This window comes from Brassica napus, chromosome C6 (genome assembly GCF_020379485.1).
Source record: "Brassica napus cultivar Da-Ae chromosome C6, Da-Ae, whole genome shotgun sequence".
In the NCBI taxonomy this organism is placed as follows: Eukaryota; Viridiplantae; Streptophyta; class Magnoliopsida; order Brassicales; family Brassicaceae; genus Brassica; species Brassica napus.
The window spans coordinates 3,627,335-3,642,971 of record NC_063449.1 but is presented as its reverse complement, the minus strand read 5'-3'; the positions used below and the strand labels follow the sequence as shown (position 1 = coordinate 3,642,971).

Genomic DNA, 15,637 nt, shown 5'->3' with positions numbered 1-15,637 from the left:
GATCCGGATTCGATCCAATATTCGATCCGGATTCGATCCGAAAATCCGGATATCTGGAGGGGCCGAATCCGGATTCGAATAGTAAAATGTTGGATCCGTCAAAGCCGGATCCGGATCCAGATATTTTAATTTTTAATCCGAATATCTGGATCCGTAAGTTTTATTAATAACTATTTCAAACATAGTAATATCTATATATAAAAATTAATTTTATTTAATATATTTTCATTTTTATAAAAGTGTATATAAATTTTAGTAAATTTTGTAATATTATACACAGAAATAATTAAAAACATTATATATTTTTTTATTTTTAAATTATTGTTAATATTTTATATATATATTGATATTATTTTTTATTTATTTTAAGGATCCAAATCCGGATCCGGATATCCGCGGGATATTACAATTTTTAGAAGGATATCTGACACCCGGATATCCGAGAACCCCGGATCCGGATAATGATAGTAAAATTATGGATCCGCCGGATAAGGATCTGGATCCGGATACCTTAAAATTGCCTGGATACCCGATCCGTCTGAGGCCTACTAATCACATTTGTAACACAACTCATTTTATTTGATTACTCAAAAACGCAAGTATTACTAACTTTTTTATAATATAAATTATATAATTCAAGATATATATATACGCGGGAACTTCTGTGGCTGCAGCTATTCGTCCGGTTTGGTGGTGAAATGATTCACGAGCATGTGAATGGCCACCCCGGTTCGAATAGCATGCATCGAACTTGAGACTGATCTATCACATTTATATGTGACATGAATCAAGGTATCCTTAAATACCTTTTATATTTATCTTTTAGCTGTGACCATAAGAAATTGCAAATAGATATTTTTTATCTTTTATTTTTGATTTTACAAAAAGTTGAAATACATAGAAAATATAAAAAAGAAGGGTGTATTATTATTGCACACATCAAACTTTAACAAAGGATGTAAGCAGGAAAAAAAGTCCTCAAACCACAACTCATTTTATTTGATTACTTTCAAGTAAAAGCCAGGTTAATGCAACGGATCAATGACTTGACCAATAAACAGAATCACTCCTGTTATGTTCTCCATGACCACCAACAGAAACGGATGGTCCGCCACAAAATCTATCATCTCTTCCTCCATAGCCAAACCCCTGAGCTTTATAACTCCAGCTGATGCAGCTGCAGCTTCTGTTCCTTCTTCATTCACCTCAATACACGCTTTATGGAAAATGCTCGACACCTTTAGATTCTTCCCCATCTCTGGAGACTCAACCATCTCAGTGAGTCCATCTTCACCAGAGAACGGTGAAGCCAGTCCCAATCCTTTCAAAACATCCGAAGCTTCGAACCCGAAAGAGAATTTAAACTTGGGAATCTTGAACTCGCCGACCTTAACTTGTCTGCGTGGAATGTGGCTATCCAGGAACCCAGGAGTAGAAACTATCTTATCGAGAAGATCAGACAAACCGTTGTTTGCATCTGGAAGATACAAGTACATAGAGAACTGTCTCTTATCCTCTCCTTGCAAGTAAGGAAGTCCCAACACTTTGAAACCATCGTAAGCACTCACGTACTGTTTCTTCTTGCTGGTCATAAACGGAGCAGTCACTTTGGAACTACCGTCAAGAAGGTGAAAGTCTCCGTCTTTCGTCAGCGATTCGTCGAATTTCTCGCTCCATGTTCCCTTGAAGTACAAAGCATTTGCAAATATCAGTTTGGTCATACTGTCTGCTGATCCTTCCGGTAGAACCTCAGTGATGAGACCATTTGTCTCCTTTTCAGCCCATGAATTCACTTCAGCAATCACTTCCACAGCCTTCAGACAAATTCATCAAACATAAAATCAATCACAAGCAAACCAAAGATGCACAAGACTCCCTCAAGAATCAATGAGCATATACAAATCCTCAGGGTTAAACTAAGAACACAACACATCAAAGGTTTGGTCTTTATATATTTCTTACACCTCACAAGCCTCAACAGTTAGATTAAGCACAAGAATCCCAAGTCAAGAAAGAAAATCTTGATTTTTTTTCAAGAAACGAGAAAAATAAAAAACACACCTTTGTCTGAAAATCTGCTTGATTAGAAGCAGCTTTGTAAGAACCATCCAAGAGCTGCTTGAAGGAAGGTTTGAAGGACAGAGACTTATCGATCCAGACGCCATTAGCCGCCGAGAGTTTAGGGCCACCGTTAGCGCTGCCGTCGGCGAGGACGGCGGAGACGATATCGGAGGAGAACGTGTTGAGCTGATCAATGGAAGGGAAGTTGAGGAAGGAGAGGATCTGGTCCTTGGTTTCGCCGGTGGATCCAGCGGCGATTATGCCGAGGACGACGTTGATCGATGCCGGGGAGAAGATGACGTTGGAGTTTTTAGAGACGGTGGAGATCACGTTCTTGGCGAGGCTCAGGGAGACATGGTTTTGCAGTGAGATTGATTCTCGCACGTCCATTTTCGCTGGTCGAGGAAGTGACTGGTCGATCAATTTACTAGCAAAGAATTTAGAAGACGACTGAGATATTTATTTTTGATAATTTAACAAGACCATATGTTATAATATTTATATAAAATAAACGTAAGTGTTTGGCATGTCGGTACAAGAAAGAAATATTGGATATATGAAAGTATAATTTACACGCACCGCACGCGTCGAAGGGCCAAGCGAAGAAGGTGACACATGGGTAAATAGTTGACAATAGTGTTTTGAATTTGAAATGTATTGTGTATGTGGAGAACAACTATGATTTATATGCAGAAGTTTTATGTGAATCTGTGCGTTGCTTATCGTTGTGTTTACCTCTCGGTTCAAGCAATGATTAAACTATTGTTTTTCCTTTTCGATGAGTTTAATCAGAACTGGCCAAGTCTGTGATTAGATAAAAAGACCCAACTATAAATATTCCCTAGATGCGAACTGATTTTGCCACGTATCTTCTCTACAGTCAATTTCACAAAACAAATATGACATGACTACTGAAATTGATGACATGACTTCCGGAAAAATATAACATAGATAATTTCATTTAATGTTGATTTATATTTTTGGCAAACTTATTAAAATATGATAATAATTGATATATATATTACATTTAATATTGCTATTTCTTTTTGGTAAACTTTTTTTAAATATGGTAATAACTCATACATCATCTATAAAATAAATATATTTATATATAACATTTTAAATTTCGAAATATTATTATTTTTGTATAATTATACAATTTGTATTACTAAAGCTTTCAAAAAAATTTACAATTTTTTAAAAATTTAAATATCTAATAGTAAGATCATTAGTTTTTTATATACCTACAAATTTCATAAATATTGTTTAGGCTAAATTTTTGATAATTATACAATGTTATATCATTTTATTAGTTTTATACAAATTGATTTAATATATATCAAATCTATATTAAATATTAGTAAGAAAATAGTAAAATCTATAATATTTAATAAAATTTATTTTTAAATATAAGTTAGATTTTAAAAAATTTCATACTTTCACATGGTGCAAAAAAACATCTAGTTAATTTGAAATGGTTTTTTAAAAGTAGAAAATCGATGAACCGGTCGATTCTAAAATAAAAAGTTGGATTTCAGATTTGGGTTTTCAATTAATGCTTCGGATACAACGTTGAGATAGGGAGGAAAAAAATAGGGACCCAAAAATATATGTAAAACTACACAAGCTGTTACATCTAACAACTCTCCAGTTTACGTGATAAATATTATTTTATAGCTAACAAGAAGTCTATACATACAAGGGACAGTAAATACAGTGCATGAAAAATGATTGTAACTCTTTTTGTTTGGAAGATATCATCAAACAAAGACAAAAACAAAAGTATCGAAGACCTTTGTTTGATATTTTACTTACAAAGTGTTGCTGTGCGCCTACTACCATTTGACGTCGAGTGTTAAAGCTTCTTGAGGACCAAGTATTGATGGGAACTCAGTGAATGACATGTTAGACATCATACTGCTCCATGCCTCTGTATCCACTTCAATGAAGGGCACCACTTTTCTCATCCCTACTGCTTTCAACTTCTCCCCTTCAACTTTCGCCTTTATTTCAAACCAAACACGTTCGATCTTCGGTTTAGTTCTCCACTCTGCTCTTTTACTTGATTCACTCTCGTTGCTCCCAATTCTTCTCCCGATCTCTAACTGAAACCGCACCATGCCTGAAGCCTTTAGTTTTGCTGTCACGGAGCTTACCGTTTGCGCAGTTCCATTGGTCCTTAAAGAGCTCAGAGCTTTTTCCAACTTGTCAATCTTCAAGCCAAGAAGATCAGTTGGGAGATAATGCTGCTTATACGTGTGAGCTTTATCATAACACTTTTCTGGAAGTAACTGAATTGTCTCATCGGATAAGTAAGAAGTCTTGATTTGTGAATCTGCTTCTGGAGTCCTAAAAGCAACCAATGAAGCTGATCCTATTATTTGTATGGGAGGTAATGGCACACACACGGGGCCTAGAGATGACCATGAACAGCCTCCTTCTTTAATATCTACAGTAGCAGCGAATCTTCGACTGGAAGAGTGGAAAAGAGAGACTGCCTGAGCTTCCCGTATCTCTACTGAGATTCCCTCACTGACAAGGACTCGTTTTAAACCAATGTGCGAGATGTTCATCTGCAAACCAAATCATAACCTCCACTCATCAGTTACAATGTTACTGCCACAACTAAAAAAAAAAAAAAAGAGATTCAAAACAAAGTAGAAGGTTCTAAGGATTTGTCATATTCAACATGTTGACAAAACTACTGACACTGTCATAGTTTCAGGTTTGGAACACACAAAAACATAGTTTTAATGTTAAAAATCCAACAGAACAGGAGCAAATTATTGTAAGAGTGTCAACTGTTCAAGATCAAGAATCAAGAACGTCATAAATTCACTATACAGGGTCCACCCAAGTTTCTAGTTCCTCCGACCAAACCAAGCAATGTGTCGATAAATGGTAAGAGAGAGAGAGAGAGAGAGAGAGAGAGAGTACCGGCAAGGAAAGCGAGAGACGGTGATCGTCGCCGTCAACTCGTAGCTCAAGTGGACCTTTCAACACGATCGGATCAAGAACCTTAGACGAATTAAGTTGCTTGACAATCTCATCCAACTCCACGTTTCTTCCTCGGCCTCCGCTTCTTCTCCAATCGGTTACTTCGTCCGGGAAGATGAAAACGAATCTGCTCTTCCCTAACCGGATCCGGATCTCAAAGCTCCGACCCGTACCTATACGGAGCTTCTTGACTTCCAATTTCGTGAACCTAACTTCCTCCAGATTCCACTTCTGCTTCGTTGATATCTCCTTCAACACATCCTAATCGGGAAGATTCAGATAAGAATATTGGAGATGAAGATTGTTTGATTGATTGAGTTTTGTTTGTACCTGTAGAATTGGCGTTGTGGATTCGTCCGGGTGCGAAGGATCGAGAGCTAAGGATAGAGTAAGGGCTCGGATGAAGAGAGAGAGTAAGACGGATAAAGGGGCGCGGAGCATCATAACTAGTCCGATCTGTTTCAAGCCGCCGTAACTGCCAGCGTCAACGACCACCGTTTAGGCGAGTGAAGCCCATTGAAGAGTTTTCTGACGAATCAAATTGTTTTATATATATATATCGATTATAACAATAAAATCACAAATGGGCTGTTACAAGAGATACCAACTCGAAAATCATCTAATTGGAGCCCAGAGTGTTATTATGACGCAATTTATTGATCTAATAAGACACTTTTTCAAAGAACCACACATCAGGAGACTGCGTCAGTCTATTTCGAGAATAGCTGTCGTAAGAAAATCCGAGTCTCAAGCTTTTGATCATCTCTTCGCCCATGTCTCACTTCATCTTATTTTAATGGTTTTCAAACAAGTTCGTCAACTCCTGACTTCTATTTCTTGAATCAGAGATGTTGTTTCAGTTCAACATCTTTCATGACATCTTAGTTGTTCCATCTGATGCCACATGTGTTGGCCCATCTCAAACACAAATTGGGCTCCCTGCTACAAAAATTTTGAGGTTTATTTCTTCATATAATTTTTTTTTTATTTTTAAAATATGGTCTTAAACTTAACTGGAAAAAGTCAAAAAATGAAATGTACCCTCTGCAAATGCACTTCTAGCACAGGGCGAGAGCTGTGTCTGATTGAGACTAAGATCCGTCTCCTCTGAAATTTTAGTATAGAACATGTATGATTTTTCCCCTGTCAAATTCATCACAATCTGTGAATCTTCTAGTGAAACCTTTCATATCTGATATTTACTGGCACGTGTAAACAAGTTAAATGTATTCAGAGTTCTCTTTCTCCCTGTTAGATGCTGAAGCTCTCGACCTTAGTTAGAGATATCAAGAAACCTTAATCCCTGAAAGCGATCGAGTTACTCTGCAGGATCTCTAAACCAAGACTCTTAGTTGCAATAGTCAGTCATATATATGGCATCTATTTCACATTTTTGCCGGTTGCCCTGTCTCAGCAGTTTTTTATCCATTTGTGTTCACAACCTCTTTCTTTATCGCTCAGGTCAGGTCAGTTCTGTTCCAGAAGACTCACCGCAATATGCATAAGAAATTTTAGACAAAATCACGTCGTGTAAAAATTTACATGATCTAACATCTTCTTCTTCTCTAGATTTAGTTTGGCGTTCAAGTAATCCAACATTCCAAGCTTTCTTTGCATTCCTTTCCATTGCCTCAGCTGAGTGCGATAGATTTCCATGTTTCATTCATCAACCTTGTCTAGAGCTTGTAGTTTGATTAATCTGCATTTAGACTTCAATCGTTTTCAATGATCTTTTTAGCCAATTTCGATTATATCTGGAACTTTATGGATAATTCAATCCAGAAACCTGCAACTCACACTTTGCTCAGACCTTATCAATATCTTTACGACATTTCTTCCATTTACCTTGTTTGTTTCTGCTTCAAATGAGTTAAATATTACAGGAATTTTAGTGGCTGGATTCTTTATGTAATCTATCTCGTCAAAACCATGTCCACCATAAAGTCAATCATTACACCTTAAGAGAATAATCTTCACTTCCTGAAGTGACAAACACCTATTGACCATTTTAAAACCTCAGCTCCTAGATCCAGTCTCTGCTGACAGTTGGTACCGGAAGGCATGAGCCGGTGGCTAGGAATGCAGCACTTGCAATCAGATAGATCAAGTTCTTGAATAGATTTTCCCTTGTACTTCTTATTATATTGCTTTGTTTAATTAACACCCTCATGGTCAGACTTATGTTCTCTTAGTGCATCATCTATCGAGATCTCAAATCAACATTACTCAGTAACGCACCCTGTGGCAGAGACCATAACTGAGTCCAAAATTTCATATTATCCAACTTAAGCATAACACAATTCTTCTTTTACAACACATCTGAAATACTTGTAATTAATCTCTCGAGAATAAGAAATGAAAAATACCATTACCCATGAGCTTTTTCAAATGTAGCTCTTCCTTCAGCTCCCAACCACATAAGAATTACCTCAAACAATCTTTCATCTTAAAGCCTTCAGTATAATCACCCGCTTGACGTCTCCACCAGAGCTGATCACATCTGAAAATTCAGATGAGCTATACCCGGAGCAGGTGGAAGAAGCTCGAATAAAACATAAACCAACCGTTGAAATCTCAATCCAACCGTTGTATTTCAAAACAGTAGCATCATTAAGATCTTCACAGAATATCAGATAAATTGGACTTCTTTTAGATATCCAACTGTTGCCTTGAATATGTAATCTTATGCCAGATTTTTGTAGTCTTTTTCAAATCTTAAGAATAAAAAAGATGTCATCTCTTATTTGATGTTGTGGTTCATATCTACCTTCCCTCTAGACTTTATGGGTATATAATATTTTTGTTTCTTCTTCCCTTTCATGCAATAACTTATACCTTAGCAGCATCAAGATTCATCATCCATTCACTTTGAGTCACTATGAACATTATTAGATGAAGACATATCTTTCCTTTGATTACATGTGTTCTTGCGACAAACAACGATGTGACAAAAAGTATTTGTTCTATGTTTGTGTTCAATACCATGTTCTCTGGCTCTTCCTAGAAACTCTCCTCTCAGAATAAAAATAAAATAATTTGTAATTTGATATTTAAACTGTTTCTTTCTATATGCAAACATATCATCTATCCGTTAGAATGTGATCTACACAACATTTGAGAATCGAAAAAATTACGATATTTGATTCTATTTTATCTGAGAGGCAGTTTGTAATGTTCCTAGCATGCCCAATTCATGCTTCATAAAAAGTCTTACAAAGAAAACCAAGAAAAAAAGAGCAACAATAAATTGTTAAAAAGACATAGGACTTTCAATGTGATTCGGGAAAGCATGCATAGTGTTCCCAAATTCTCTGTCCACGATTCCTTCAGTTTTGAGTCTTCTAAAACTGTTTCTCACCGGATCGTAGAATACAATGTAAGACGACTTACGAAACCTGGAAGGTACATAAATAAACTCACCGGCATATGTGCAACCTTTTAGTTCGAAATGGTTGCACTCATATTCATAAGATACAACCAGATTCCAGTTATTTTCTGGAAGTCTTGAAACAACCACTTGTGCTTAGATGCATCCTCCAAAATCCACAATCTTGTATCATTATCTCCATCAATACATGCTAATCTCCCATCATAAGATATCAGCACAGCGTAATCAATATAATCAATACCCAAAGGTAGTTCTATCATATAGAATATTTCAGATCTGACATCAAAGCTCATTACAACCATATCATACCCTGGCTTACTATAGGCTAGATAATATGTTTCCCCCTTGATGCATTGACCACAAGCATAGTCATGACATCTATGCTTAAGGTTTGTCCTAACCGTCCTCCATGATTCTTGCCATGATCCCAAAGTAAAAACTCTGCAGACATAACAAGTTTTTTTATAAGGCAGACACACTACTTTGTGTTTACTTTCGACTGAATTATATCCTAAAACACGTTTATATTTCTTGAGCTCATATTGGGTTTGGGTAACTGTAATAATTTCTTCATGCTAGGGTTCCAAACAAAAGGCTTCCTGGATTCTACATCTTCCATGCATATCAACCCATGCACAGAGTGCATACATGTGAAGTAGCTATATTCTCCGGGAAGTTTCATAGGATAACGATGAATAGGCAGAGAAGAAGTAAGACCTGATCGAACTTTGATGAGAATGTTGCAGAGTCGAGGTAACAAACAAATTCCGACCTTTGATTGAACATAGTAGAAGACTTAGACGTGTCCAAACAACTTGATGAAACATGGATCGGTGGTGATTGATAACCAAAGCTTCGACACACAACGAAACCTCCCAACAGATTTGACAGGCAACCGTAAGAGCATGTCTGAGATTAGATCGCTAGGAATGGAAGAACCTGATGAGTGATGACGTCCGTTGTTGCTCCATCTTTATTAGGTTAGGACTTCAAATCCTAATTTGTCCAGGCTGAGTTTCTCCACGACTTTTTCTTATCATTTATTTATATACACCCTATCCTCTAGGATTTTACCTTTTTTTATGTATTACTAGATTAATTTTTTGCCAGCTTTTTACACATATATTTATATTAATAATTTCATTTTTTTTTCTTTTATCTCTCTCTCTCACGGCTCTCTATTATCATCTTCTCATTCGTTTTCTTCGCATCTTCCTCTAAAGCTTTCTCCCATAGTTTAAGTTCGAAAGTCACCTTCTTTTGTCTGATGGATAACCAAGGTAAATATACTCTTCGTTTTGCTTTATCTTGCGTTGATGAGTTTTTGCTCCAAAAGCTAAACAATTTTGACGGTGGGATTATAGTTATCCTTTAGAAAAAAACATGTTGTGAAGATGGAACCTTTTGTTTAGTTATGTTTAGATTCATTAACAGGTTGGTTTAAATGATTGTACAGTACAGGTTCAAGAGCTACACGAGCTTACTGCTGAGTATGAAGGCAACCGTGAGGCTAAGAAGCTTGAGGAACCGAGAATGTGACAGCTCTTTTTTTTTTTGCTTGTTTATTGACCTTAAAATGGTTTCTCAGGATAAGAGACTATCTTGCTCAACTGTATGCAAAAGACATTACTCCCATGACAAGAAGGAGCTTGATGAGTCTCTTCAAAGAGAGGTAAGAACTCAACCTCACTGAATTGTAACATGTTGATTTGATAGGAGCAGTCACTGCAATAACTTACTCCACAATGGTTTGGGTTCTCTCTGTGAGCCAACAAAGACCAGATACTATTTCTTACGAGCCTCTCTCTATGCCTTCGGTTTCTGGTTCCATCTTTTATGTATTGAGTGCTCTTGGCATTATAGCTTTTGCCTTCAGAGGTCACAACTTAGTTCTTGAAATTCAGGTGAAAAGTTTATATAACTTGTTTTTGTTTATATATATATGCAGTATTGAACTTGTGTTTTGAGTGTTTAATCTTTTGCGGTCGACAATGCCATCAATGTTTAAACATCCAGCTCGTGTACCCATGTGGAGAGGAGCTAAAGTTTCTTACTTTAATATAGACTCGTGATGTATAGTTTTTTTGGTCTTACAGAAGCCTTCAGGAGGCATGCTGCTGCTCTATAGACATTCCACATTCACAACATTTTTATTAGCGGCGACATTTCTCCTAGTAGTCTTCAGCTGCTTGAGCAGCTTTCAGATATACTCCATGCCTATCTTTGACAGCTTTGCAGCTAGCTAACAAGCCGAACCAACAAGCCTTGTTCAATCTGGGTCAGATCAGGTTTCAGTCTTTTTCAGTTGTGTCTCGTTTTTACATTGGCATTTCTCTCCCTTTCCTGTCTAGCCTCGCCAGTTTGCTCGGTGGACTTACACTTTCGGTCACGTTTGCGTATCCTTGCTTCACGTGGGTCTTGATCAAGAAACCCACCAACTACAGTTTCAGTGGGTATTTCCATTGGGTACTGGGTTGTTTGGGAGTTGCATTCAGCTTGACCCTATCCATAGGTGACATATGGAGTATGGTTAAGCTTAAGTTCTTCAGTCCAAAAGTTAAGTTGATGTTCAAAGTTAGTGGTTTCTTCTTGTTATGAAGTTTTATAAAGTTCTTTTTTGTATTTGTCTGTGTTTTGTCTACGAGTGCCTTTGTTTTGAATTGAAGCAGGTGAATGTGTGGTATATTCAGTAAGTTTTTTAGTGTCTTTGATAACAATCCTTAGTTAAGATTCTCCTAATGTAGTTTTCTATTCTTCACCTTGTTACACAAATACTTGTAATCATATTTCTTTACCATATACTTCATTTGGAGAACACATCATTCGTTTTAAGAGTTTACACATATATCCATATTTATCAGTGAAAATTAAATCTCATCCGATATCACCGTTTACTTGAAGTATGAATGGTGACCAGGGAACGGTGAGGAATAATGCATTCCCTAACGTTCCTAAAAAATATCACCATTCGCAAGAAATAATTTTTTCTTCTCGTTCCCTACCATTCATTTTTTGTAGAAAAATAAAGAACAAAAGTATTCCTTGTTAAATTTGAGAAGGAACAACCATTCCTTTTCATTCCTGCAATTTTATTCCTTTACGTTCCTTTTTCATTCGTTCTTCTTGTTTCCATAATGGTCACCAGTGGAACCCTTGTGTTTTATGAAATATACACCAACATTTTGAATTTCTAAGATAACATATGAACTAGGCATTTAACTGAGTCTGATATTTATTTAGTATAAATGTAGAATTAATTAGAAACGTTGTTGATGCTATTTACAGAAAAAGACATGAACCTATTGTTATGAAACATTTGAATGAGGTTTCATTTTATATAAGAGCTCCAACATTTAAAAAAAATTATATAGTTTTACATATTAGTTTTTGAAGATATCTGTTCTCTATATGTTTAGCAATATATAAAATTTCTGAGAGTTATACATAGTAATAAAAATAATTGTTTTTTTATATTTTAATAATTTTAATTTATAGTAATTAAAAATTATACTCTATAAAATCTGGAAGATTAATTTTTCGTGTTTTGATTTTAGTTGGGAGTAAAAGTAGAGGAGCATAATAATGATTGATGTAGGGATAAGCTGGGAGGCTCACAACACACATGCTGCGAGGCAATAATGTGAGAAACCACAAATTTAGGAAACGTCATCATAGTTGTGTAATTATGGACATACTTAAACAAATGTTGGGTGGTTGAATCAGGTTGATAATTATATATAGACAACCCTTGGATCAAGATAGACATTCTTTCGAGGATTTAAGTCTCTTTATGTCTTTGCAAATGATTCAAATCTAATGATGATGCTAATTTAATTTGACACTTAAAGGTCAATGACGCCCATTTTTTAAGTTTATTAAATATATCTATTTAGATTAAGTTCATCGGAAACTATAGAATACTTAACATGCTTACATTTTAGTATTTCTAATGATCCTATGATAGCATGCCACCAGATGCTTAATATATGTTTTCAAACACAATTAATTCTGGGTTATAGATTCTTAAAGTTAAAGGTAAGAGAAGAAATTAGAGGAGAAAATGTGATAATTAAAGGATAGAGAATAATGATAAACTGGAAAGATAGTTGACATGAATGTATGAGTATGTGATGTTTAGAGGTTAAGAGAGTAAGATCGTGTAACGATTTTAGGTGTTTCCATTCATTCCACAAGAAATTTATTAATAGAACCATAACTTAACCCACAAATACATACACATATAATTGGAACTTTTACTTATTTAAAGATTTTAAAATTGATTAATCAGAAATAGCCTAATCAACAAAAAAAAAACATCGTTAAAAACTTATAATATTTTTAGATTTTGTAACGAAAACAAAAATAAATACAAAAAAAATTAGAACCTCTTTAATTTATTTTTGGTACATATATGTATGAAAATTAGATTTCTTTAAGTTATTAGAATACAGATTGAACCCCGGACCGTCACACTTATTGTCCTTCTTAATGAGCCGGCAATCTGATGAAAATATCCATTTTTCTGATGAAAACATCAATACTTTTGAATTTTGATACATATTAATGAAAAGAAAATGATATCTTTTTATTTTTTGAATATTTATGTCACCTATATATATATATATATATATATACACATATTACTTCTAGCAGTAATTTTGCGGTTCGGCAGGTTTAGTCTACACCAGTTTTAATATGAAATGGCCTAATCAAAAAGTGATTCTAAATAAGAATTACAGTAAAACATATAGTATAAAATAAGAAGCTTTCCTAACATTTTTAGATCATAAGCCAACTGTTACTATATAGAGAAAAACGTGAACACCAATAACGGTCCGGGAGAGGTGAGACTACAAGCAAGGTTAGACGTTACACATCAAACCCACATTATGCATTTGTTGACAGTTTTGGTATATTGTTATGCTCATGTAATTATTTAAATCTTTATAACGCAAGGTTAGTTTTGTTGAATGAGTAACAAATAAACGAGTAAAATTATAGTATATAATTTAAGCTTTAGCACCAACCTATATGTTACTGAAATGTGTGTTGAATTGTTCATGGCGTTCTTTTTTGTTCATGGCATTCACTCTTTCAAAAAAAAAAAAAAAAAAAAACAAGATAAAAAAAAGTTGATAACTCGAATCAAGTTACCATAGTATATGATAATACAATTAAATGGATCGCTGATTACGCTTTGACCGAACTAATTTGAATTATTCATGTGGGCAAAGGTTATGTTAGTTGGTAACGAACCTAAGCATCATTGTCTCTGTCCTTGGGTCATAATGCTGTTACCATTTATGTTCAGCACAACTTGTTTTCCGGCTTTTGACCACAATAGGATACGCGACAGTACCTATGATCCATACACTTTCAATTCATTCTCTAATCTTTTCACGTTTAAGCACACCTAAGTTAGTTGAGTTGTTTTATGATAACACTAACGTTGAAGCAATGATAAGTACACCATAATCTATGAGAATGATAAACTCAAAATATTTAAAGAGTTTCAAAATTTCAACTGGTTTGCTTCATTAACTAACATATTGTTTTGAATGTGAAACATGTACTCCATGTGTCTACATCGATCAAATTAACGTTAGCATTTTTTATTCATTATCTCGTATACTTGATAACTCTAGACTCGCATGATTTTGACATCCCAAATCTTTTTCACTGCCAATGAACAATAGCGTTGTTGATGTTTACCTATAATAAAACAAAACTAAGTTCAACGCAAATTTCTCATTTCAAAGATGTACAAACAGAGTATCTCTTACTTCTGCAACAGTACTTCTGTACTTTTTTCCTCTTTGGAGCTAATGACCTATATGCCCTCTAATGCTTACTCGCACGGTTTCAAAACATTGGAGCCAATTTGTTTTTAATTCTTAAGACCATGAGTTATTAGTTTCGGCTAAAAGACTTCTTAGTCTCTTAAATAAGAGATATAATAGCTGTTTCTTAGTTCGAAAAATGTAATTTTTTTTTTGTCAAATTATGAGTTAAGAACCCCGGCTAATATGTTAATCATGCTCTAAGAATTACAAACAAATAATAATATGAAAGCAATATCTTTTAATTGTCCATTTACTACTTGAAATGCATTCCAATATGTTCATCACAGAAACAGAGGATTTACAAACTGCCATTGTTAGACCTCAAATAAAGAAAAAAGACATTAAACCTTCCTCCTATTTTTTTTTCTTTCCTGTTTAATTTGCTTCTTTGGTCTCTCTCTATCCCAGTAGGAAAGAATAAAAAAAAAACGCAAACAGAAATTTCCAAAAGGAAACAAACAAAAGACAGAAACAGAGAAAGAAGACATAAACGGTTTTTTCACTTAGCACCGTTGCTTTGCATGGAGATCTCGAGACCAGGCCATAAACTGTCCCCACTTTTACCTTCAATCTCCCCAATCTGCCACGTGTCACCACCACCCACTACCGGTATCTCTCCTCCGGAGCCTCCTCCAAGATACCCAATACTCATCTCCTCCAACCCGTACCCGTACCCAAACCCGTAATCTAACCCACCGCTTCCACTTCCGTTTCCCAACGCCAGAAACGCGGCTCCGTCGCTCTGCCCACTTAACAGAGACGCAAAGCTCCCGTAACCTGAGATTTCATGACTACTCTTTGCTTCGTTTGTGACGGTTCCTTGGTTCATTGGTTCTGAACCGTTGGCCGTTGTAATGATGGAAGAAGAGCAGGAAGAGGAGGAGGCAGTAGTGGCGTTGGAGGAGAAAGAGCGGTTGCGTTTGGAAGAGCTCCGGCGAGTTCCACCGCCGACGGGGACGTCGCGGAGTGTACCACCTTGAGTCCAGTAACGGCGACACGACTTGCAGAAGTAGCGAGGCTGTAAGAGGTTGTAGTTGTTGTAGTAACAGAACTTGGTGATGATGGAGTTGCAACGAGGACAAGGCAGTGGCTCCGCCAAATTCGGAGGTGGGTAAGCAGCCGTTGAGCCCTGAACTCGGGCGGATCGGGTTTGGTTTGATTCAGACGGCATGGGTAAAAGAGATAATGAGGAAAAGAGAGAGAGAGAGAGAGAGAGAGAGAGAGAGAGAGAAGCGAAAGTGGAGGAGACCTAGTTGTGAGAGTGGCGATGTGGGTTTTATATAGGCTAGATTTTTATTATGCAGTTTCAATTTTAGTTTGAAAAATAAACAAATGAATTTGAGTTAGA

The 15,637-nt window shown here is 35.9% G+C and overlaps 3 protein-coding genes and 1 pseudogene across 4 annotated transcripts; all 4 read right to left on the bottom strand.

The window, feature by feature from the left end:
* Nucleotides 1-842: 842 nt before the first annotated feature.
* LOC106449681 (serpin-ZX) lies at nucleotides 843-2,843 on the bottom strand. Of its 2 annotated transcripts, XM_013891410.3 has the most exons (3): nucleotides 2,641-2,843; nucleotides 2,062-2,488; nucleotides 843-1,814 (listed from the first exon to the last, which is right to left on the bottom strand). In XM_013891410.3, exons 1-3 carry the CDS (start codon nucleotides 2,676-2,678, stop codon nucleotides 1,026-1,028), a joined length of 1,254 nt encoding a protein of 417 aa, XP_013746864.2. In that variant the 5' UTR covers nucleotides 2,679-2,843; the 3' UTR covers nucleotides 843-1,025. The 2 variants fall into 2 exon arrangements, with proteins under 2 accessions (XP_013746864.2, XP_048617037.1); XM_048761080.1 differs by lacking the exon at nucleotides 2,641-2,843 and having other exon boundaries at nucleotides 2,062-2,584.
* Nucleotides 2,844-3,712: 869 nt separating this feature from the next.
* LOC106449670 lies at nucleotides 3,713-5,773 on the bottom strand. Its single transcript, XM_013891401.3, has 3 exons — nucleotides 5,389-5,773; nucleotides 4,999-5,319; nucleotides 3,713-4,634 (listed from the first exon to the last, which is right to left on the bottom strand). Exons 1-3 carry the CDS (start codon nucleotides 5,500-5,502, stop codon nucleotides 3,897-3,899), a joined length of 1,173 nt encoding a protein of 390 aa, XP_013746855.2. The 5' UTR covers nucleotides 5,503-5,773; the 3' UTR covers nucleotides 3,713-3,896.
* Nucleotides 5,774-6,045: 272 nt separating this feature from the next.
* Nucleotides 6,046-9,634, bottom strand: LOC106425119 (annotated as a pseudogene).
* Nucleotides 9,635-14,510: 4,876 nt separating this feature from the next.
* LOC106377427 (dof zinc finger protein DOF1.6) lies at nucleotides 14,511-15,545 on the bottom strand. Its single transcript, XM_048761082.1, has one exon. It carries the CDS (start codon nucleotides 15,458-15,460, stop codon nucleotides 14,789-14,791), a length of 672 nt encoding a protein of 223 aa, XP_048617039.1. The 5' UTR covers nucleotides 15,461-15,545; the 3' UTR covers nucleotides 14,511-14,788.
* Between the last annotated feature and the right edge of the window lie 92 nt (nucleotides 15,546-15,637).